At 35.1% G+C, this 25,374-nt stretch overlaps 1 protein-coding gene across 1 annotated transcript in view; it reads left to right on the top strand.

The window, feature by feature from the left end:
- POLQ (DNA polymerase theta) overlaps positions 1 to 25,374 on the top strand; it is a 113,239-nt gene that overhangs the window by 13,201 nt on the left and 74,664 nt on the right. The window contains exons 8-12 of the mRNA XM_077767581.1: positions 1,817 to 1,963; positions 3,301 to 3,513; positions 7,307 to 7,449; positions 9,152 to 9,356; positions 9,704 to 9,846. Coding sequence (XP_077623707.1) covers positions 1,817 to 1,963; positions 3,301 to 3,513; positions 7,307 to 7,449; positions 9,152 to 9,356; positions 9,704 to 9,846 — 851 coding nt within the window. The remainder of the gene's footprint in view (positions 1 to 1,816; positions 1,964 to 3,300; positions 3,514 to 7,306; positions 7,450 to 9,151; positions 9,357 to 9,703; positions 9,847 to 25,374) is intronic.

Raw genomic sequence — 25,374 nt, 5'->3', positions numbered from 1 at the left:
TAAGTTACTGATGGAAGTGAAAGCCTCTATACTCAGTACATTTGCTTAAAAGTAATGCTAATGATTATATAAATAAAGCCTGCTTTCCTTCGATCATTGCCTCCACCGGCCCTCTGGACACTCCTTTACAAAACCATGCTCTTCTTATTCTCATTATAGACAACGCTCAAGTTAACCTTCAGATTTTTACAGTACTGGATTTATACAGTACATACCAAGATTCTTCATCTGGGGTCCATAGGCTTTGGGAGGTATCTTTGAAGCCCCTAATTTATATATAAAATTTCACATATACACATTTTTTTTGAGAAATGAAACATATCTCCCTTTATATTTCCAAACTCTAAGAAAGAATCACACACATATGTATGTATATAAACACATGCATTTTGAAATCAGCTGTATTGAGGTGTAATTTTTATACAATAAAATATACTCATTTGAATTGTATAATTTAATGAATTTTAACAAGTGTATACATTTGTTTAATCCCTATTATAATGAACATATAGAACATTTCTATCATCCTAAAATGTAATCTTTGCTCTTTAGCTATCAATCTCCCCTTTTTTCTGAGCCCCAGGCAACCTCTGATCTGCTTTCTGTTACTCCAGATTAGTTGTGCCTTTTTTAAGAATTTCATATAAATGAAATCATATAGTATGTATGTATGTATGTTTTATGTTTGGCTTCTTTCAGCATGGTATTTTTAAGATTCATCCAGGTTGTTATATTTATCAAATTAATTCTTTTTTATTGCTGAGTAATAATTTAGTGTCTGGCTATAACCATTAATATATATTTTACTGATTCTAGGATGAGCACTGTTCCCTCACCACTTGTGCTAACCTGTGGTCCATTGTCCAAGATAAATTTAGGGAAGACAGAGAGCAACCAGTTCTGGTCACAGAATATTAGGATATTTTATGACTTATTATGCTACTGGAATCATGAGGATAGGTGATAGATCCCTCAAGCTTAGCTCTAATAAGTAAATTTTGCTTGAAGTTTATATCGGGAAGACTCCAGCCCAACGTTATAATGTTGCTTTTATTTCCCTCTTAATTGATGTTTTCTATACTATGCGATTTATATTCCTTATGTTGTACCATAATAAGTTAAATTACTTTGATGGCCAGAAACATTAGTATTATCTTCTTTGCTTGAGATTCTGTCATTTTGATTTATAGCAAGGGTTATATTAAAAATATATCTTATAAGAAATTTACTTGTTCAGAAATCCAAAAGTTTGGGAGATTCTTTAAAGAAAACATAGTTCTTGCACATAAAAAACTTGAGGTCTTACTAGGAGAGCATATTACACAGAGGCAAAATCAGAAGGTAATATATGATTAATTACCACATTAGTGGCAAATAGGCCAGAAAAATTGTCATGTAAAAATAGGTTCCTAGGTGGTTCTGACACTGTTGGTTGGTGGGATACACTTTAAGCAAGGATTTTGATTTTTAGGCTGAGTGGTAGTATCTGTAATCTTCTCCTTCCTCAGATGGGTCCTTTGTCCCCTTTTGTGGGCTTGGTCTCACTCTACTATAGTGCTTCCTAAACTTTGGTGCATATTAGAATCATCTAAGGAGATTTAAAAATTACTTTTATTTACAGGTTGCATCCTATTACATCACAATGTCCAGGAGTGAGAGCCAGGCATCAGTATTTTCAAAAAGATGTTTGGATAATTATTATTTATAGTAACATTAGAACCATTGTCCTAATATTTAGCCCTGTCCTGACTTAGGCAGATAGCGTTTAAGGAGGTCCAGCCAGAGGTGAACAGTGTTGATAATTTTTCTATGACAGGACTGGTAAGATCATCTGAACTTCCACCGGTGGTACTGGAACAAAAGAGTCTCCTAGAAGTGATGGATCAGTTAAAACGTTCGCCTTCAGGACTGGACTCTGTATTACAAAAAACTATACCATGGGGAGTGGCATTTCATCATGCAGGTATCCGTATTTATAATCTGTCATTAAGAAGCCCCCTCCAAATATCCTCCTGATTCCTTCACATTTATATTTGTGTGCATTTGATTTCTTGTCAGTCTAATGCTCTTAGATTTCAAGAAATTGTGTGATTAAGATCAAACAAGAATAAAACACATTTAGTTTACTTATCTATATAGTATATAAATATTACATAAGGGCTTTTTTTGTTCCATTGGGGGAGTGAATTCTATAACTGTTACCTTTCTACATTTTGTTTCCTTAAAATTTGGTTAGACAAGTATTTGCTACCCCAATTTTATGCTACTGTGACTGAGTGTTTCCTTTTCTCTTAAGGGGTATTGAAATATACTGACAAATACATCAAAATCAAATTAATTTTAGAAATTGTCATTGTATTTTGAGAGTACTAGAAGTGTTTAAAAATCAAATAGGTTGTTAAAAGTGTAAAGGTTATGCAGTCACTGAATTAAATTTCTTTCAGGGAGTGGTCAGTCCACGATCATATGTAGTAAGACTATGATTTAGAATATGTAGTTACTTAAATTAGGAATTTAAGCTTTTCAATTTACTTAAAATTTTTATGGTGTGTGCATAAAAAGATTTTAAAATATTTGTGTGTATATGTATGCAAACAGAAGAATATTTTTATTGTGTATAACATGATGCATACTAATAAAATGAATACCTGTGGAACCACTACTTTGTTTACAAACTAGAATCTCAACCCTTTTGATTTTTTTAATAAAATTAAAAATAAGCTAGATAAGTGTATATTCTATATGCTATTTTTCATTTACTTGTATATGTATTCTTTAGCATTTATTTATGTCAAAACTGTGCCTGACCACTATGTTGGATAGACCCTGAAGATAGTGTGATGCATAAGCCGTGTCTGTATCCTCAGTGAGTTCATTGTCTAGAACAGGAGTCAATAAACTGCAGTCTGTTGCTCAAATCCAGCACACCATCTATTTTCGTAAAGTTGTATTGAAACACAGTCATGCTCATTTGTTCTGTGGCTGCTTTCATGTGACGGTTAGTAGGGTTGACACAGACCATCCGTCCTGCAAAGCCTAAAATATATACAGAAAAAATTTGCCCACCCTGGTCTAGAAGATGAGATAGAAGTATACTAGGAGTGGCAGATTATACTCTTAAAAAGATAGACTGTGGTGATGTCTTTGTTTACTGTCGTAACAATAGCTTATAAAAATCTTTAGAGGCTTGTAGTAGATTCCCAGATCCATTCGAAAGCAATCAAGTACAGTATTTTCAATATATTCATTATTTCATATATTCATTAATAAATATATGTAATTATAACTTCCTTTTGTTAGGTCTTACTTTTGAGGAGAGAGATATCATTGAAGGAGCCTTCCGTCAAGGTCAGATTCGGGTTTTGGCAGCAACTTCTACTCTTTCATCTGGGGTGAATTTACCAGCACGTCGTGTAATTATTCGGACTCCAATTTTCAGTGGTCGACCTCTAGATATTCTTACTTATAAACAGATGGTTGGTCGTGCTGGCAGGAAAGGGGTAGACACAGTAGGTAAGTGAGTTTGAATTTAATCATAATAGCATTGTTGAAGGACAGTGTCATTCAACTGGAAATTTGACTAATGCCTACCAACTAATTTCTCATCATACTGTATTTCTTTGTATCCAAAGCACTAATGTCATGTTTTTGATTTACTTAATATTTATAATGAATGTAAGTTATAATTTTCATATATCATCAACCACTGATTTTCTACTAATGTAAAATTAAAATTTTCTTTTATATACAGTGAAATGTTTCAGTATTATTCTAGTCAAAATGACTTGTCACATTAGCTGGAAGATGACTTTTAATTTCCAGCATGATCTACTGTTTAGTGCTAATATAGGGAGTAATTTTCATGGGTTTTAGTTCTGCTTAAGTGACTGGTCTAAGACTTCAAAGGAGGGATACTGAGAGCTGGGAAGTACTCTCACATTTAGGAATAGGAACTTCACATACCATCATTTTCTCTCTAAAATAGTGCTGGTTCTGAAAACACCTTTTTAGTTTCTTGTGTCAGCAAGTAATGGTAACATTACGAGAAACCAAGCATTGCTTTGTCTTAAGCAGTAAAGGAAGAGGCTTGTTTGAATTAAATATCGAAGTAGCAGCAAATATTATTTCTAAACTGTTACATTATTCTGAGTGTGACAAAATTGTTATAAGTCTTACAGCATTAAAGAACTTTGGGAGGAACGTTCTCTGTAATCTCATCTTTCTTTTCTAGGATGTATTTTTTTTTTACTCTAATATCATACTGTATGTAAAACAAATAGTTCTATGGCCACTGAAGAGATGTTAGGATATCCAGGAGAAAAGGGAAAGTCTTAATGGGAAAATAAGTGGGATATTATGGATGCAAAAAGCTGGGTAGTATACCAAGGAAGTGACTGTTAGAATAACTTGCTTTGTCTGTCATCACATCTGCATTTCAACCACCAGAAAGGGGCAATGAGGAAGTAAAGGGCACAACCTGCCTCTTAAGGGCACTTTCCCAGAAATTGCACTAAATATTTCTCCTTACATCTAGTCAGCCAGAATTCAGTCACTTGGTTACATTCCCCAACTGCAGGAGAGTTTGGGGAATATAATCTGTAGCTTTGTGGCCATATGCCCAACCAACATGGAGGAGTTTTATTAAAGAAAAAATGAGAGAATGATTATGTGTCTCAGCCCCAGTAACAAATGACCTCTCTATCTGTAATCCCTGAAGGGCCATTGGCCTGCCTCTCTTTTAAGCTCTAAAAATTCTAATGATTAAAAAAAAACCTTCCAGCCCCTTGGATCTCCCCTATTACAGGCATCAAAGAAGTTTATTCTGCTCTGTTTCTTACTTTACCTAGAAAATGTGCAGATTACATGTGTTTAGAAAAGGTTGGGCAAAGAGACAAAAACACTCCCTTCCTATTCCTATTTGCTCTTCCCTCTGCCCTTCCTCCAACTCTGATTTCTTAGTAGATTCAAACTCTGGAGGGTGGAGTGTAAGTTCATTTTACACAGCTACTCTTCTTTTAGGGTCAGAGGGTCTTTTAAGGTAATATAGAAGATAAGGAGGTTTTATTTACCTTGCTGTATCCTTAGCTTGTACTTTTTTTCTTATGGGGAAGAATAATTGGAAGGTTGGTACACTGGCCAGATTGTCAAGCCTTAAATCAGATTAACATTTAAACAAAACTAAAATATATCACAATAACTTTGTTTTTGAGGTCTTGGAAACTTCTGAGGTTTTGACTTTGCATAATGCTCCATTTCAGGATGACATATGCTTGCTCAGAACTTCCAGCAAGTGGGGAATGTGTGAATATAATTTTTCATATCAATTATGAAGATATGCATACTTTGTCATTTTTATTTGTTATTTATTAAAAAAAAGTTTTTTACATGTATTTACTTTTGAGAGACAGAGTGTAAGCAGGGAAGGGGCAGAGAGAGAAGGAGACACAGAATCAGAAGAAGGCTCCAGGCTCTGAGCAAGCGTTTGGCACAGAGCCCGATGCGGGACTCTAACCCAAGAACCAGGAGATCATGACCTGTGTCGAAGTCAGACACTTAACCAACTGAGCCACCCAGGCACTCCTGTCATGATTTTAGATTATGTAACATCTTTGTAATTTTTTACATTTTATAAATGATGTTAATGTCCCTAGACAGCTAATGGTGTTTATTTAGAGGACATTTTAATCTTTCTGTGGATTTCTTAGAACCTTCCAGTATAAGAGGTTGGTGCTTTGTACAAAAATAGTGATTTACAAATCAAATAGTATAATTGGTTTGATTCGAATTGACTTTTCTATTGGGCATTTTCATAAATCTTGCTCATTTTGAAAAAGGATTGTTCCTTTTGCTGAAGAATCACAACCTGAAAGTAGTTTGAACAGCCCAAAGTGGCTTTTTGTATTTGTTGCTAATGCTAGTCGATCCATTTTGTAGATAATTTTTTTGTCTTAAGCTGGGCTAGTTTGTAGTGTTTATAAGAGCCAGGTGATATATTTTATTCACCTGTTTATTTTTGTTGCTGCTGTTGTTTAATGGCAACTATCTTTTTGTAATTATATCCAGGATAAACAACCAACAGTTATCAAATTTATAGTCCCTTATCTTTATCCTATCTTGGTTCTCAATTTGTCAATCAGTGTTAGGTAAATAGCATCTTCTCTTTCCTTAGAATAACTAGTATATTCCATCACAATGCCATTTTTAGTTTTCTGTAATGCAAGTGACCTTCATTTTCTCCCTTACACATCTACTTGCTTTCTTTGCCCTACTAATGGATTCATTCTTGAAAAAAAATTATGGTTTTCTCTAGTCTTAATTACTGTAATAATAGTTTATATTTGTATAAATTGTACCTTTAAATATGTTTATAATGTATAAATGCTATCAGATTTTTATTCATTTGATTTTCATGATAACCTAAAGCTTTTTGATTAGTGAGTTATAATGTAATTTCTAAGTTTCTATAAATATTTTTGAATTCCTGTTATCATATGTAACCAGTAATAGTTTGCATTTACATTTTCCTTTATGGTTTTTAAAATACCTCTTTTATTATTATGTACCTAATTATTCAGTAAAAACAGTTGCTCCTGTATGGAAGGAAACAAACTTTTCCTGTGCCTGCCTAGATTCTATGGCTAGTGCCTGCAAATTAGACTGACAGATGACAGATTAACAGGAGAGAAGGCATACATATTTTTATTTGATATTAATATTTTCATTTTTCACATACACAGAGGCCTTCATAGAAAAACAGTGAAGACTCAAAGAAGTGGTTAGATGTTAGGGGCTTTATGCCCTTTTAACAAAAGGTGATAGAATTGTTAAGTGACAAGACAAAAGAAAAGGGGTTTGAGCTTCTAGAATTGGTAAAGTAAATATATACTAGAAACTAACGGAAGTTAAGGATTATTTAGTAAGATTTATGCAGACCTATCTTGGTGCTGACTTTCTGTCTCCAGTGATAAGTGATAAGTGGAACAGCTTCACAAAGAGAAATTTATGTCTTATATCTAGGCAACCAGGGTGAGGACAAAGAGCTGTTTCTATGTTTGCTACTTCCTAAGTGCCTTCAGGTCAAAATAATCCTTTTGCCAAAGTGGCATATTTCAGTATGGCATATTCTGATCCTCTTCAATCCAAAGTTCAGAAAATGAAAGCATCAGTAATAATTCTATGATCATAATAACCACCGCTATCATCTATTATCTTCTTTTTAAATAAGTAAGATAATTTAAATTCTCTTTGGCAGGTATCTTATGGAAATATGTTGGGATTTTGCAAATGTGTGTTCTTTTGGTTATAGGTGAGAGTATCTTAGTTTGTAAGAACTCTGAGAAATCAAAAGGCATAGCTCTACTTCAGGGATCTCTAAAACCTGTTCGTAGCTGTTTGCAAAGACGAGAAGGAGAAGAAGTAACTGCGAGCATGATAAGAGCTATTCTGGAGGTAAGAAAGAGTTCACTAAATTATTTGCTCTTTGAAGCCTATAATATGATGACAGAACTTAAGTATGTGAAGAAAAATCTTAGCTTTGTGTTTCATTATGAGATTGTTTATTGTCTTCCTAAGCCTGAATCTCTTCTATTTTATATAGCTATTTCCTGGAGTTTAATACAGCTAGTGCTATATCAGTACATTTCAAAACAGTGGATTAAAACCCAAATGCCAGATGATTCTTTTTATTTTTCAGATATATTTTATTATTTTTTGAATTTTTAAAAAAGATAACAACAATGGATCATAGTTCTTACATACAGGTAATACCTATTGACATTAAAATAAAATCAAATTACAAATACGCATCATTAGAAGTTTCAAACAACATGAAAAGATCTAAAGTGAAATAGAACTTTCTGTTCTGGGTCCTCAATGGTAAGCAATCCCCATTTAAGAGTTTTGTGTATTCATCCAGAAAAGTTTTCTGTTCATATGCCAGCATGCCTTACTCTTGGCTTCAGTACTGGTGCTAGGGGTTCTGGTACCTGTGCTCATACATTTTTTTTTACCCCTTTAGCTCTCCATTTGAAAACAAAAGCAAACAGAAAGAAAGAAAAAAAGGAAAGTAACTGAGAACGTAGGTTGGTAAGGATATAGAGAGTAGGCATTCTCATATACTGCTGAAACTGTTTTGGGAGGGCAACTTGGACATACCTACTAAGATAACAACAACAACGCCTAAGCAGAACACATAGCTGTTTACTGGTAGATTTACAACTAAGAGTTTTATCTACAGATGTATTTGTGAAATTACATCAAATTAAATGTACAAGAATGTTTATTACAACACTATTGGCAATAAGAAAAAACTGGAAACAACGAAAATATCACTAATACTAAATAGATCTTGGTAAAACTATGCATTGGGGTCATTACAAGGAGTAAGCTCTGTTTAGAATGATTTGGTATGTTTTCAATATGTATTAAATGGAAGAAAGCAAGGGGAAAATTAGTACATTTAATTAATTAGTATATTTAAGGGACGCCTGGGTGGCTTAGTCGGTTAAGCGTCCGACTTTCGCTTAGGTCATGATCTCGCGGTTCGTGGGTTCGAGCCCCGCGTCGGGCTATGTGCTGACTGCCAGCTCAGAGCCTGGAGCCTATTTCAGTCTGTGACTCCCTCTCTCTCTGACCCTCCCCTGCTCACGCGGTCTCTCTCTCTCTCTCTCTCTCTCCTAGAAATAAATAAAACATTAATAAATAAATAAATAAATAAAGTGGGATTTCTGGTCCATTTAAAAAAAAATTAGTATATTTAATACAGTTGTACGAAGATGATATCCACAAAACACAACTCACTTCACTTTTTCTACACCCATTCCCATCCCCCTTCTGGGTGGGGAATATTCAACACTAGTATTCCTATATGCCCACACATTTCAGAAGGAAGGATATATTGTTAAGTTCCTACATTTCAGATAGATAGTGATTCATTTATGAGAAAATGTTGTAGCAACTTTTAAGGAAACTTGATGTTGACGTTGTCAGTAGGTGTTATCTACGTGTATAATGAGTGATGATGAAGAGTTAATAAAGAGCCTACATTAAGATACTGACAATATTTTAAGAGAACAAAGTCACTTCATTTCTTTTATATGATTATGGCCTGCTTGTGTTATTAAACAGTTACAGAAAATTTCAAATCTCTTAGATAATAGTTGGTGGAGTGGCAAGTACATCACAAGATATGCAGACTTATGCTTCTTGCACATTTTTGGCTGCAAGTATGAAAGAAGGGAAGCTGGGAATTCAGAAGAATCAAGATTCTGTTCAACTTGGAGCAATTGAGGCTTGTGTAATGTGGCTGCTAGAAAATGAATTCATCCAGATTACTGAAGCTAGTGATGGAACAGAAGGTAAGTGTGACTTCTTAATTACAGTATACTCACTTTTTCATCTTTGCTGACTTTAAACTGCTTAAAGGAAATTGACTTTTCAAACACTATAAAAGGAACAGGTTTTTCGAGTAGTATATAAACTCATTTTTAGTACTTAGTGTTGGATCTAGCAACATCAGACAGCATAGAATCTGCTCATAAATAGCCATGCTATTGGGCAAAATTCTGTTTATAAAATCTATCAGAGGCTAAAAGGTAAATTATGGAATACAGAAAGGGTTTTATTTTTTTTATTTTTTATTTTTTTGGTTTTATTTTATTTTTAACATTTGGTTCTTTATTTCCCTTCTCCAACCCCCAACTAGGAAAAGTATATCATCCAACACATCTTGGTTCAGCAACTCTTTCTTCTTCACTTTCTCCAACTGATACTTTAGATATTTTTGCTGACCTCCAAAGAGCAATGAAGGGCTTTGTTTTAGAGAGTGACCTGCATATTGTTTATCTGGTAAGTTCTGTTTTCTTCACTGTATGCTTGAAAATGGAGAGAAAATACTTACATGGAATCCTGAACATCTCGGGAACATCTTGTTTGTTTTCTTTAGGGCAGTAGTGGTGGGAGTAGAGAACAGGTAAGAAGAGAGTTGTTTTAAAGTAATAAGTTAGGGGGCGCCTGGGTGGCTCAGTCGGTTAAGCGACCGACTTCTGCTCAGCTCAGATCTCACGTTCGTGGGTTGGAGCCCCGCGTCGGGCTCTGTGCTGACAGCTAGCTCAGAGCCTGGAGGCTGTTTCAGATTCTGTGTCTCCCTCTCTCTTTGCCCCTCCCCCACTCATGCTCTGTCTCTCTGTCTTAAAAATAAATAAACTATAAAAATTTTTTTTTTAAAAGTAGTAAGTTAAATGTTATAGTGACCTTTTAATTTATTTGTCTACTTTTTTCCTCTAACCTCCTTTCAAAAAAACATTTGAGGTGCTTTATAAAAAACATGTTTTACAATATATAAGAGAATAATAAATGGGATATCAGGAAATTGAAAATAAGATCATCATGTAAAACCCAAAGGTTGGTACATAAACATCCATGCCTTTAAGTCATGGACAGTTCTTGTAGCCATCTTTGCTTCTGATATTTCTAGCAACTACAGCAAACAGGAAAGCTTGATTAGTCTCAATATTGATAAAATCAACAAAACCAAAAAAATGAGGAAAAGGGTAGCTGGTAGTCTCAGTCAGAAGAGCATGTGACTCTTGATCTTGGGGTTGTAAGTTTGAGACTCATGTTGAATATAGAAATTACTTAAAAAAATTAAATCTCTATAATTAGGAAAATGTTGCTTTTTATTGCATAAGAAAAATTTAGTCCTAAAAAGACACTCAGGGTCTTATATTCTTGATAAAATCTCTATAATAAATGCAATATGGAGTTTTAAATTTTTGTATACATTAGACAGCCTTTTATAAATATTATTTCTTATAACAAAGATTTTGATAAGAATTGGATCAAATAGTTTTTGAGATTATATTCTCTGGAAAGAAACTGGCTAAAAATACTTTGTTAATTAAGAGCAGACATAGGGACTGACATAAGCAAGACGGCAGAATAAGAGGTCCCTGGCTCTAGTTTCCATCATAAAAATATGAATTAGCAACTATTTACAGACAAAAACACCTGTCTAAAAATCCCAGAACCTAGTGGTTAGGCTGAAACACATCCATGGAACACAAAAACTGAGAAAAGCCACATTAGAAGGCTAAGAGCAGTGGTTTCACTTTGACAGTGTTGCCCCTCCCTCAAGCCAGCACAGTACTACACTGAGTGGAATTCTTTGGACCTACAGTTTCTCCAGTGAGATAAAGAGAGCTTGAGGTAAGACATCCAACTTACCCAGCATTCTGGAGTGCAGAGCTCAGCCTGTAGCTCTGCCCTTGCAGGGAACCAATCTGACACTGCCACCCACTGCAGACCTCAACTTGTGGGCCAGCCTGAGTAGGGACTCTTAACTGTAGAATACAGCCAGAGGTCCTGCATGAACACAGGGTCCATGCTGTAGCCCCATATAACTATAGGGCACAACCTCTGACCACACCTAAACACAAAGTTCAGCTAATGGCACCACCTATCCAGGGAGTCTAGTCTCTGGTCCTGTCTGGCCAGAGAGCCCAGCTAATGGCCATGCCTCTCTGAAGAGCCCAGCTAACAGTTACACCTGACCAGACAGCCCAGGCAGTGGTCTTGCCTGAATTCAGAGCTGGGCCAGTGGCCCCACTCAACCAGAAACTCTGGCATCAAACCCTTCCCACCCTCCTGTGGGCTCTACCAGTTGGCCCTTTGAGAACCCAGTCTGGGCTGACTAGTGAAGGTCTTTCCCTGTTGAAGCAAACCTGTAAAGACTAGAAGAGGTGATTGCTTCCTCAAATGCACAGATACCAACAGATTCTTCCCTGATGAAGAATCAGGGAAATATGGCACCACAAAAGACACTAGTAAAGCTCTAATAACCAAATGTAAACAAATGGAGGTCTGTGAACTGACTGACCAAAAATTCAGAATAATTCTCTTAATGAATTTCAGTGAACTACAAGAAAACACACATAGTCAACCAAACAAAATTAGGAAAACAGTGTGTGAACAGAATGAGAAATTCAACAAAGAAATAGAAATCATTTAGAAATAAAACCAAACATGAATCCCAGAGCTAAAGAGTACAGTGGCTGATGTGAAAAATTCAATAGCTTCAAAAGTGGACTTGGTCAAGGAAAATAAAAAATCTGTGAACTCAAAGATAAGTCATTTGTAATTATAAATTCAGAGGAACAACAACTACAAAAAAACAAAGAGAAAAACAGTGGAAGAAAGCCAATAAGACTTATGGGACACTATTAAGCAAAACAATTATACATATTGAAGTCCAGGATAGATAAGAGAGAGAGAAAAAAATGGCAGAAAGTCTCTTTAAAGAAATAATGGCTAAAAAAAATATTATAAATATGGGGAGAGATATGGACATCTAGGTACATGAAGCTAAAGTGATCCCGAACAGATACAACCCAAAGAAGACTTCACTGAGGCACATTATCATCAAACTGTCAAAAATCAAAGAATCAGAATTTTGAAAGCAGCAAAAGGTGCTCATCATATTACAAGGAAACTTATAAGGCTACCAGTGGATTTCTCAGCAGAAACTTTGAAGACCTGGATAGAATGGTATGATATATTCAAAATATTGAAAGAAAAAACTGCCAACCAAGAATACTATATGTGGCAGTGCTGTCCATCAGAAATAAAGAAGAGTGAAAAACTCTGCCAAACAAACAAAAGCTGAGGATGTTCGCCATCACTAGATGTGCAGTATAAGAAATGCTAAAGGAAGTTCTTCAAGCTGAAGTGAAAGAACGCTAGTTGACAATGTAAAAACATATGAATGTATAAAACTCACTGGTAAAGATAAATTCATATTTCTAAATGTAATGGTAGTATGTAAATCACTTTTAACTCTATGCAAAAGCTAAAGATGGACATAATAAAAGTAACTATAAGGAGGACTCTGAACTCACCTTCTCCATGGAACACACCAAATTATACCTCCTGAAGAGAAAATGAAGCTGACTGAACAGCTACTGAACCACCAAAGACAGAATAGCAAGAGAACAAGACAGAGATAGGGTAACAAAGGGAAGCCCTCCCTCCAATGCTGCAAATGACAGTGGCAGGGGGTGGGAGGGATAGTACTGAGGGACCTGGAACAGACCCTTCTGCCCTTGTTCACAGAAAAAAACCCACCCATGCTTTAAAAGAACAAGTAGCCTATAAAAGAGGCAACACCTGAACTCTGCTAGGTGGTGGAAGAGCTATGGGAAAGCTCTTCAGATCAGAGAGACTAGTGAACAACATGGTTTACATTCTCCTTGGAATCCTGGACTGGAGCAGTGTCCGGACATGTGGTAGGCATGTCTGGTCATCTTGGTGGGCTTGCAACTTCAGTGAGTCTAGGGTCCAGAGGTCCACACCAGCCCTAGATGCTCTGGTATAAAGAATAAAAGCCATGGTTTAGAGGGTCTGGCAAACTGCAGAAAGTCTCCTTTGTCTTCCACCTGGTCTGATCCAGACCAGAGCAGGGTCTGGCCATCATAAGGGGCAGGTTCAGGTGCCATAACTGGAGAGTCCTGATGCCATAACTGGTTGGTCAGATCATCATAGGGAGTTTGTGACCTCAGTTATCCCAGCGTCCTGAAGTCCACACTAGCTCCAGTTGCACTGGGGCACAAAAGAAAAACTGTAGTTTAGAAAGGCTAAAGAACCATGAGAACACTCTCTTCCCCTCCACCTTAAAAGCCCAGACTGGAGCAGGGTTTGGCTCATAGTGAGCTTGCAACCTCAGCATGCCCAGGGTCCACAAACCCACACCAGCTGTCCTGTGGTTCTGGGGCACAGAAAAACAAAACAAAACAAAGCAAAACAAAAAAAACCCACCAAAACTGTGGTTTTGTGTTTTTTTATTTTTAAATTTTTTACTACTTTTTACTTTTAAAAATTTGTCTTATTTTGTTTTTATTTTTTCTTTTTGGTTTTGTTCTTGTTTTTCTTTTTTATTTAATTATTTTTTTCTTTATTCCCTATGTAAAAACTCATGGTTTAAAAGAGTAACTAACACATATAACCACGGCTCCAGCCAGCGAACAAAGTCATCAAGTACACAGAGTCTGTATAGGGGTTGCCATTCAACTTTAGAATTAGCTAGCTGTTTTGCCTAATCCATAGAAACAAAGCCAAGCAAAATGGGAAGACAAAGATATATGCTCCAAAGGAAAGAAAAAGAAAAAAACCTTAGTAAAAGAATTAAATGAAACAGAGATAAGCAATATGCCTGATAAAGAATTTAAAGTAATAATCATAAACATACTCACTGGGCTGGAGAAAAGAATGGAAGAATTTAAAGAGACTTTCAATAAAGTGATAGAACATATTAAAAAGAACCAATCACAGCTGAAGAATACAATAACTGAAATAAAAAATGCACCAGAGGGAATCACAGTAGATTAGAGAGGATGCAGAAGCACATATCAGTGATTGGGAAGAGAGGTGATGGAAATCACAAACTGAACAGCAAAAAGAGAAAAGGTTTTTTTTTTTTGAAATGTGGATAGACTAAGATCTTTTGGACAACAAGAAATGAACAAACATTCTGGACCTTATAGGAGTCCCAAAGAAGAAGGAGAGAAAGATTTAGAATACTTGTGTGAAGAATAACTGTGAAAACTTCCCCTAACCTAGGGAGGGAAATAGACAATCAAGTCCTGGAAGCACAGAGAGTTCCAAATAAGATAAACTCAAAGAGGTCCACACAACACATAATAATTAAAATGTCGAAGGTTAAAGATAAGGAGAGAATCCTAGGAGCAGCAAGAGATAAACAAACTTACCTGCAGGGGAAAACCGAGAAGACTATAAGCTGATTTTTTTCAGCAGAAACTTTAGCAAGCCAGAAGGGCGTGGCATGATATACTCAAAGTGCTGAAAGGAAAAGCCTACAACTGAGAATCCTCAATCTGGCAAGGTTATTCAGATTTGAAAGAGAGAAAAGAGTTTCTCAGAAAAGGAAGAGGTAATGAGTTTATCACCACTAAATTAGCCTTACAAGAAGTAATAATGGGACTTTTCTAAGTGGAAAAGAAATGGCCATATTTAGTCATGAAAAAATATTAATAAGATGTAAAATATGACAACATGTACATAAAGTATAGAGAAGGGAGTAGAAAGGGAAGAGAAGGGGGAAAAGAAAAAAATACATTTTTCTTTGCTTTTTTTTCTCTTTTAAGAATGTGTTTGAACTTAAATGATCATCAGATTAATATGAGCTGCTGTTTACTTAGTATGTTATATATGAACCTTATGGTAACCACAACCCCCAAGCCTAAGAAAAAAAAAAACAAGGAGAAAGTAAGCCAAGCAAAACATTATAGATTTTCATGAATCACAAAGAAAGAGAAGAAGAAAAAAACAAAAGGAACTATAAAACAACTGGAAAGCCAGTTTTTAAAGTGGCATTAAGTACATATCTACCAATAATTACTTTAAATGTAAATGGCCTAAAAAAAATGTAAATGGCCTGAATGCTCCAAACTACATAGAGCTGTAGAATGGATAAAAAAATTAGACCCATCTATAGGCCACCTAAGAGACTTAATTTAGCCCTAAAGAATAAGGTAGACTGAAAGTGAAGGGATGGGAAAACATTCACCATATAAATGTAAGCCAAAAAAACAAACAAAAAAAAGCCAGTACCAATATTTATATCAGACAAGGACAGACTTTAAAACAAAGACTGTAACAAGAGACAAAGAAAGGCATTACATAATGATAAAAAGATCAGTCTAACAAGAGGATATAACAATTGTAAATATTTGTGCATCTAAAACTGGAACACCTAAATACACAAAGCAAATATTGATGGACACAAAGAGAGAAACTGATGGTAACAGTAATAATAGGGACTTTAATACTCCACTTATATCAACAGATAGATCATCTAGACAGGAGATTTATTAGGAAACTGTCTTTGAATGAGACTTTGGACCAGATGGACATAACAGATATATACAGAACATTCCATACCCAAATAACAGAATACACACTCTTGTAAAGTGCACGTGGGATGCTCTCCAGATCAGATCACATATTAGAGCATAAAACAAACCCCAATAAATTTAAGAAGATTGAAATCATACCATGCATCTTTTCTGACAACAGTAAGAAACTAGAAATAAAAGAAAAAAAACTGGAAAAAAACACAAACACGTGGAGACTAAACATAATACTAAACAACAGATGAGTCAATGACGCAATCATAGAAGAAACCAAAAAATACATGGAGACAGATGAAAATGAAAACACAATGGTCCGTAATCTCTGAGATACAGTGAAAGCAGTTTCTAAGAGGAAAGTATATAGCAATATGGGCCTACCTCAAGAGGGAAGAAAAATGTCAAATCACAAATAAACACTCTAGCCTTATGCCTAAAGAACGTGCAAAAAGAAGAATAAATTAAAACCAAAATGAGTAGAAGAAAGAAAACAATAAGGATCATAGAAGAAATAAGTGATATAGAAACACACACACACACACGCATACAAGGGGGAAAAAATCAATGAAAACAAGAGCTGGTTCTTTGAAAAGATAAACAAGTTGACAAACCCTTTTTTGTTTCTTACATTACTCATATGAGTAAAATAATATGATATTTGTCTTTGACTTATTTCATTTAGCATAATACTCTGTAGCTCCATCCATGTTGTTGCAAATGGCAAGATTTCATTCTTTTTGATGGCTGAGTAATATTCCATTGTTATGTATACTATATCTTCTTTATCCATTCAGTTGTTGGACATTTGGGCTCTTTCCATAATTTGGTTATTGTTGATAATGCTGCTATAAACATCAGGAAGCATGTATCTCTTTGAGTTATTATTTTTGTATCCTTTGGGATACAAAGCGCAATTGTCAGATTGTAGTGTAGTTCTATTTTTAACTTTTTGAGGAAACTCCATGCTATTTTCCAGAGTAGCTACACCACTTTACATTCCCATCAGTGGTTCCCCTTTCTCTGCATGTTGGCCAACACCTTTTGTTTCTTGTATTGTTAATTTTAGCCCTTCTCACTGGTGTGAGATGGTATCTCATTGTGGTTTTAATTTGTATTTCCCTGGTGATAGTGATGTTGAGCATTTTTTCATGTGTCTGTTAACCATCTGGATGAAAAATGTCTGTTCCCATCTTCTGCCCATTTTTTAACCCGGATTATTTGTTTTTTGGGTGTTGTGTTTTATGTGTGTATGTGTTTTTGTTTCATGGGTGTGTGTGTTTATATATTTTGGATACTAACCCTTTATCATGTATATCATTTGCGAAAGTATCTTCCCCCATTCTATAGGTTGTCTTTTGCTGATTGTTTCCTTCCCTGTTTAGAAGCTTTTTTATTTTGATAAATTCCCAAAAGGGAAGCTTTTGTTTCCCTTGCCTCAGGAGATATATCTAGTAAGAAATCGCTACAGCCAATATCAAAAAAGATATTGCTTGTGTTGTCTCCTCCAGGACCTCACATTTAAGTCTTTCATTCATTTTGAATTTATTTTTGTGTATGGTGTAAGAAAGTGGTCCATATAGTTGTGGAAGAAGCACCAAAAACTCATAATAGCCAATCTTGAGAAAGAAGAACAAAGCTTGAAGTATCACAATTCCAGATTTTAAGATATATTACAAAGCTGTAGTAACTAGAATAGTATGGTACTGGCACAAAAAGGGGCACATAAATCAATGGTACAGGATAGAGACTCCAGAAGTAAGCTTACATAGATATGGTTAGTTAATCTATGACAAAGGCTGCAAGAATGCACAATTGGGGAAAAGACGGTGTTTTCAATGAACAATGATGAAAAAAATGGCCAGCTACATGTAAAAGGATGAAACTAGATTAGTTTCTAACACCATAGACAAAAATAATCTCAAAATGGATTGAAGACCTAAAAGTGGTATCTCAAAATCATAAAAGTCCTAGAAGAGAACCCAGGCAGTAGTTTCTGTGACATCAGCCTTTGCAACGTTTTTCTAGAGACATCTCCTAAGGCAAGGGAAAGAAAAGCAAAAATGAACTATTGAGAATACATCAAAAAGCTTTTACACAGCAAAGGAAACTGTCAGCAAAACAAAAAGACAATCTAGTGAATGGGACAAGGTATTTGCAAATGATATACCTGATAAGGGGTTAATATCAAAATTATATAAAGAACTCATACAACTCAACACCAAAAACACAATCTAAAAAAATAGGCAGAAGACCTGAATAGACATTTCCCCAAGAAGACATAAAATGACCAACAGACACATGGAAAGATACTCCACATCAGGGAAATGCAAATCAAAACCTCAATGAGATATCACTTCATTGAGCTTGTTAGAATGGCTAAAATCAAAAAGACAAGAAACAAATATTGGTGAGGATGTGAAGAGAAAGAAACCCTTGTGCACTGTTGGTGGGAATGTAAATTGGTACAGCCACTGTGAAAACAGCATGGATAGTCCTCAAAAAATTAAAAATAATCCAATAACTCCATTATTGGGTATGTACTGAAGGAAAATTAAAATACTAATGTGAAAGGATATATGCACTTCTATGTTTATTTCAGCATTATTTTCAATAACCAAGACATGGTCACCTAAGTGTCCATCAACAGACAAATGGATAAGGAAAATGTAGTATATGTATGTACAATGGAGTATGACACAGCCAGAAAAAAGGCTGAGATCATGCAACTTGAGACAACATGGATGGACCTGGAGGGTATTATGCTAACTAATATAAGTTAGACTGAGAAAGACAAATACCATATGATTCCACTCATAAATGGAATAAAAAATGAATAAGCAAACAAAAAGCAGAAATAGATTCATAACTAAAGAAAGCAAACTGAGGGCGGGGGCGGTGGGGAGATGAGCAAAATGGGTGAAGAGGAGAAGAAGATACAGGTCTCTAGTTGTGGGATGATTAAGTCATGGGAATAAAATGTAGAGCATAAGGAATACAGTTAATGATATTGTATTAGTGATATACTAAGACAGATGTTAGCTATACTTGTGAACATAGCATACTATATATACACTTGTCAAATTACTAAGTTGTACACCTGAAACTAATGTAACATGTGTCCACTTATTTAAAAAAACATAAAATAATGTGTTAATGGATACACATACAAAAAAGATGTAAATTGTAACATCAATGACCTAAATTATTAGGGGAGAGAGAAGTAAAATTTTGGAGTTTTTGTATGTAATCAAAGTTAAGTTGTTATCAGCTTAGAATAGAATGTTATAGCTATATACAATGGAACATCAGTCAGCTATCAAAAAGAAGGAAATCTTGCTGTTTGTGACAACATGGATTAACCTGGAGAGTATCATGTTCAGAGCAAGAAGCCAGAGAAAGGAAGACATATATAGTATACCTTCACTCATGTGAAATTTGAAAAAGTTGAATTCAGAAATAGTGTTGAATGGAAGTTGCCTGGTGCCAGGGCATGGGGAACATAGGTAGATGTTGGTCAAGGGTACAAACTTTCACTTATGATATGTATAAGTTGTAGGAATGGAATGTACAAAATGGTAATTATAACTACTGTTATTGTAAACTTGGAGTTTGTTTAGAGAGTAAATCTTTTCTTACCACAAACACAAAGTGGTAACTCTGTGAGGTGATGGATATGTTAAGTAACTTGATTGTGGTATTCATTTCACAGGAATATATATCAAATCATCATATTATACATCTTAAATATGTCCAATTGCATTTGTCCGTTATACCTTGATAAAGCTTGGGGGAAAGGAGCAGATACATGCATTTCGATAAGCAAATGAATGGTGGAAGCATAAAACTGAAATTCTCAGAGTATTAGGAAGGCTTGAGGTGCCTAGCTGGCTCATTTGATAGAGCATGCAACTCTTGATCTCGGGGTCGTGAGTTCAAGCCCTGTGTTGGGCCTAGAGATTACTTTAAAAAAATAAAATAAATCTTAAAAACAAAATTAAAAAAGAATTAGGAAGCCGTATCAGGAAATGTATTTAAATAAAAAAACAATATTGAGTTTTATAAAAAATGTATTTAAATAAAAATCAGTATTATTTTTTTATTCCTCTCTGAACAGAGAGGAAATGCCAGAACAAGGCCATATATTTTTCTTTTAGTGAACAGTTGTAATACATGAGTGATAATATGCTCAAAGTTCTGTGCCTGAGAATGTGGCTAGGAAGAATCTCAAAGCCAGTGCTATTAGTTACCTGCCATGGCCTTTAAAATGTCTCATTTATCATACAGTGGATAATATTATTGGCTCTAGGGTCAGACTGCCAGTTTACTTCCATGAAAATTAGATTGAATGCAAGTCATTAAAATAATTGCTAATGAAATATGTAAGACAACTGTAAAAACGTATAAAAGTCAGTATGGGAAAGAACTAGAAGGATACTGCTCATGTATTATTTTGTACTTCTCTTTATTATCTAACTCTACTTGGCCAATACAGAAACTGAATTTCTTAGTGTATTTTGGATGTGGTCTACATAAGAAAGCAGTGATAAATTCTAATCAACAGACTTAGACTCAAAACAAAAGGCCTTGACCTTAGCTCAAAATGTGGCAAGTTAATATACATTTATGTTTTAAGTTAAATAAAACATTTATTTTTCATATGCTATTTTATTTTTTGAATATTTAAAACATTTACGTGATTCAAAAGTCAGAAGTACTTCAGAGGATGTACTTCCACCCACCTTTATAGATACCTATTTTCATTAGTTTTTAATGTACAGGCACAGCTTAGAGATACTGCAGGTTTGGTTCCACACTACTGTAACAAAGCAAATATTGCAGTAAGTGAGCCAAATGACTTTTTTGGTTTCCCAGTCTATATAAAAGTTATGTTTATACTATACTATAGTCACTATAGTCAATTAAGTGTGCAATAGCGTTGTCTAAAAAATGTACGTACCTTAATTTAAAAATACGTTATTGCTAAAATATGTTAAGCATCATCTAAGCCTTCAGCAAGTCATAATCATTTTGCTCATGGAAGTTCTTGCCTGGATATTGATGTCTGCTGAGTGATTCAGGTGGTGACTACTAAAGCTGGAGGTGGCTGTGGCAAATTTTTAAGAATAAGACAAAAATGAAATTTGCTACGTCGATTGACTCTCTCACAAGAAATTTCTCTGTAGCATGCAGTGGTGTTTGATAGCATTTTACTGACAGTAGAACTTCTTTTAAAATTGGAGTCAATCCTTCAAACCTTGCTGCTGCTTTCTTTAAAATCAACTAAGTTTATGTCATATTCTAAATTGATTGTTGTTATTTTGACAGTCTTCACAGCATCTGCACCAGGAGTAGATTCCATCTCAAGAAACTGTTTTATTTGCTCATCCATAAGAGGCAGCTGCTTATCTATTCAAGGTTTAACATAGATTGCAGGAATTCAGTCACATATTCAGGCTCTACTTCTGATTCTAGTTCTGTTGCTATTTCCACCACATCTGCAGTTACTTCCTCTACTGGAGTCTTGGACCCATAAAGTCATCCAGGAGGGTTGAAAGTCACTTCTTTTAAACTCCTGTTAATGTTAATATTTTGACCTCTTCCCATGAGTCATTAATGTTCTTAAGGCATCTAGAATGGGGGAATCCTTTCCAGAAAGTTTTCAGTGTACTTTGCCCAGACCCATTAGAGGAATTACTGTCTTTGACAGCTATAGACTTATGAAATATACTTCTTAAATAATAAGACTTGAAAGTCAAAATTGGAATTGGCCCTTGAACAACATGGATTTGAACTTTGCAGGTCCACTTATAGATGGATTAAAAAAAAATAAGTATAGCACAGTACTGTGTATTATCTCTTCCTTACGATTTTCTTTCTTTTCTAGCTATATAGTAAGAATACAGTGTATTATACCGATAGCATAAAATATGTGTTAATTGACTGTTTCTGTTATTGGTAAGGCTTTCTGTCAACAGTAGGCTATGAACAGTTAAGACTTTGGGGAGTCAAAAGTTTTATAGATTTTGAACTGCATGGGGGTTGGTGCACCAACCCTCACATTATTCAAGTATTACTTATACTCCTTGATCCATGGACTGCAGAATGGATATTAGGAGGCAGGAAAACAGCATTTATCTTGTACATCAGAGCTCATGAGTGACCAGGTGCATTGTCTACAGTCATTGGAAAGGAATCTTTTTTCTGAGTAGGTCTCAATAGTAGGTTTAAAATACTCAGTAAACCATGTTGTGAACATGTCATCCAGGCTTTGCTGTCCCATTTATAGAGCACAGGCAGAGTAGATTTAGCACAATTCCTAAGGCCCTTGGGATTTTGGGGATGGTAAATGAGCATCAGCTTCAACTTCAAGTCACCAGTTGCATAATTTCCCAACAAGAATCATCCTGTCCTTTGAAACTTTGAAGACAGGTATTAACTTCTCTTTAGCTGTGAAAAATCCTAGATGGCATCTTCTTCCAATAGAAGGCTATTTTGTCTACATTGAAAATCTGTTGTTTAGTGTAGCTATGGTTATTAATGATTTTTAGCTAGATCTTCTGGATAACTTGCTGCAGCTTCTATATCAGCACCTGCTGCTTAACCTTACACTTTTACATTTTGGAGATGGCTTCTTTCCTTAAACCTCATGAACTAGCCTCTGCCAGCTTCTAACTTTTCTTGTGCAGCCTTCTCTTCTTTCTCAGCCTTCTTAGGATTGAAGAGTTAGAGCCTTGCTCTGGTTTAGGCTTCAGCTTCCAGGAGTGTTGTGGCTATTTTGATCTTCTATCCAGATCACTCACACTTTCTACATATCAGCAATAAGACCGCTTCACTTTCTTATTGTATATGTGTTTACTGGAGTAGAAGTTTTAATTTAAAAGTTCAAGAACTTTTCCTTTGCTTTTACAACAGAGCTGTTTGGTGGAAAAGCCCTAGCTTGCAGCTTGTTTCCATTTTCGATATGCTTTCTTTGCTAAGCTTAATCATTTCTAGCTTTTCATTTGAGAGATGCGGGATTCTTCCTTTTCATTTCAACAGGTGGAGGCCTTGTAAGGTTACTAACTGGCCTAATTTCAATATTGTTGTATCTCAGGGAATAGGGAAGCCCAAGGAGAGGGAGAGAAATAGGGTAATAACTGATCAGTGGAGCAGTCAGAAGACACACAATATTTATCAAGTTCACTGTTTTATATGGGTGTGGTTCATGATTCCTTAAAATAATTACAATAGTAACATCAAAGATCACGGATGATAGATCATCACAGCAAATATATTAATGAAAAAGTTTGGAATAAACTGTGAGAATTGCAAAATATGACCCAGAGACACAAAGTGAGCAAATGCTGTTGGAAAAATGGTGCCAATAGACTTCTCAAAGTAGGGCTGTTTTAAATAAATTAATTTATATAATTAAAACCTTTAATTTATTAAAAAAAAAGACAGTATCTGTGAAATGCAATAAAGTGCATAAAATAAGAAAGTCCTGTATCTCTTTTGTTTCATAAATATTAGCAAGCGTGCACACACACACACACACACACACTCTTACTTTAACTTCTTTCTTATACAGAAGATAGTACACTGTGTACATTTTTTTGCACCATCTTTTTTTCTTAATATATCTTGGAAATCATTCTCAGTTCATGGATATTTTTGATTCTTTTTTTATTAAATATCTGTATAACTCCATTGTGTGTGTATACCATTATTTATTCAATCAGTTCTCTATTGATGGACAGTTGGGTTGTTTCCAATATTTTGTTATGGCAAATGATACAACAGTGAATAACTTTGGTGAATATATTATTTAGTTTTGGTGGAGGTATATATGTAGGAAAGACAATTGCTTGATAAAGTATAAAAGCATATATAATTTTGGTTTTGTAAACTTGTCCTCCATGAGATTTGTATCACTTTCCAATTTTACCAGTGCTATATTAAGGTGGTTATTTTCCCACAACCTGATTAATAGAGTATATTGTCAAGCTTGTATACTTTTTAACATAGTTTTAATTTATATTTTTAAATTATAAATAAATTTGAACATTTTTTCAATTTGTTTAAGGACAGTATGCTTTTTTCTCTCCATGAATTGTCCATATGCTTTATTTTTCTATTGTGTTTTGTTTTTCTTAAGTTTTAAAAGTTGTTTTATATATTAGGGAGAGTAGTGCTTTATGGTATAAGTTGAAAGTATTTTTCTCCTAGTTTTTTAGTTGGCTTTGACTGTGTTTATTGTATGTTTTGCCTCACATTTTAAAAAAATGTAGTTGTTCTCGACTCATTTTATGAAGCCAGCATCACTTTGATTCCCAAGCCAGACAGAGACCCAGCAAAAAAAGAAAACAACAGGCCAATATCCTTGATGAATACAGATGCAAAAATCCTCAACAAGATACTAGCAAATCGAATTCAACAGCATATAAAAAGAATTATCCACCATGATCAAGTGGGATTCATTCCTGGGTTACAGGGCTGGTTCAATATTCGCAAATCAATCAATGTGATACATTACATTAACAAAAGAAAAGATAAAAACCATAGGATCCTGTCGATAAATGCAGNAAGGATGTGGAGAAATGGGCACCCTCCTACACTGTTGGTGGGAATGTACACTGGTGCAGCCCCTCTGGAAAACAGTGTGGAAGTTCCTCAAAAAATTAACAATAGAACTCCGTATGACCCAACAACAGCACTGCTAGGAATTTACCTGAGGGATACAGGAGCGCTGATGCATTGGGGCACATGTACCCCAATGTTCATAGCAGCATTCTCAACAATAGCCAAAACATGGAAAGAGCCTAAGTGTCCATCAACGGATAAATGGATCAAGAAGATTTTGGTTTATCTATACAATGGAATACTACATGGAAATGAGAAAGAATGAAATCTGGCCATGTGTAGCAACATGAATGGACCTTGAGGGGGTTATGCTGAGTGAAATAAGTCAGGCAGAGAAGGACAGATAACATATGTTTGCACATATAGGAGGATTGGGAGGAACTTAATGGAGGACTGTGGGGGAGAAGGGAAAATAGTGGGGGAGAGGGAGGGAGGCAAACCATGAGAGACTCTTGAATGCTGAGAACTGAGGGCTGATAGGGTGGTGGGGAGGGGAAGGGAGGTGATGGGCATGGAGGAGGTCACTTGTCAGGATGAGCACTGGGTGTTATATGGAAACCAACTTGACAATAAACTATTAAAAATTTTTTAAAATGTAGTTGAATTTATGAACTTTTGTATCAAGAAGAAATGCTTTTTTTGCTCTAAGATTATAAAGGAATTATCTAACATTTTTCCTCATGTAATTGTCTGATTATGATTCCCTTCTTTTGAGCTTGTTCGATTTGGAGTTTATTCTAGTACAGTGGTTGCCCATTATCCATGGGGATCTATTCTTTTTTTTTTAATGTTTTTTTTTTTTTTTTTTTTCTGAGAGAGAGAGACACACACA

The sequence above is a fragment of the Crocuta crocuta genome, unplaced genomic scaffold, assembly GCF_008692635.1.
Source record: "Crocuta crocuta isolate KB4526 unplaced genomic scaffold, BGI_CrCroc_1.0 scaffold45, whole genome shotgun sequence".
NCBI lineage: Eukaryota > Metazoa > Chordata > Mammalia > Carnivora > Hyaenidae > Crocuta > Crocuta crocuta.
This window is presented reverse-complemented; position numbering and strand designations above follow the sequence as displayed.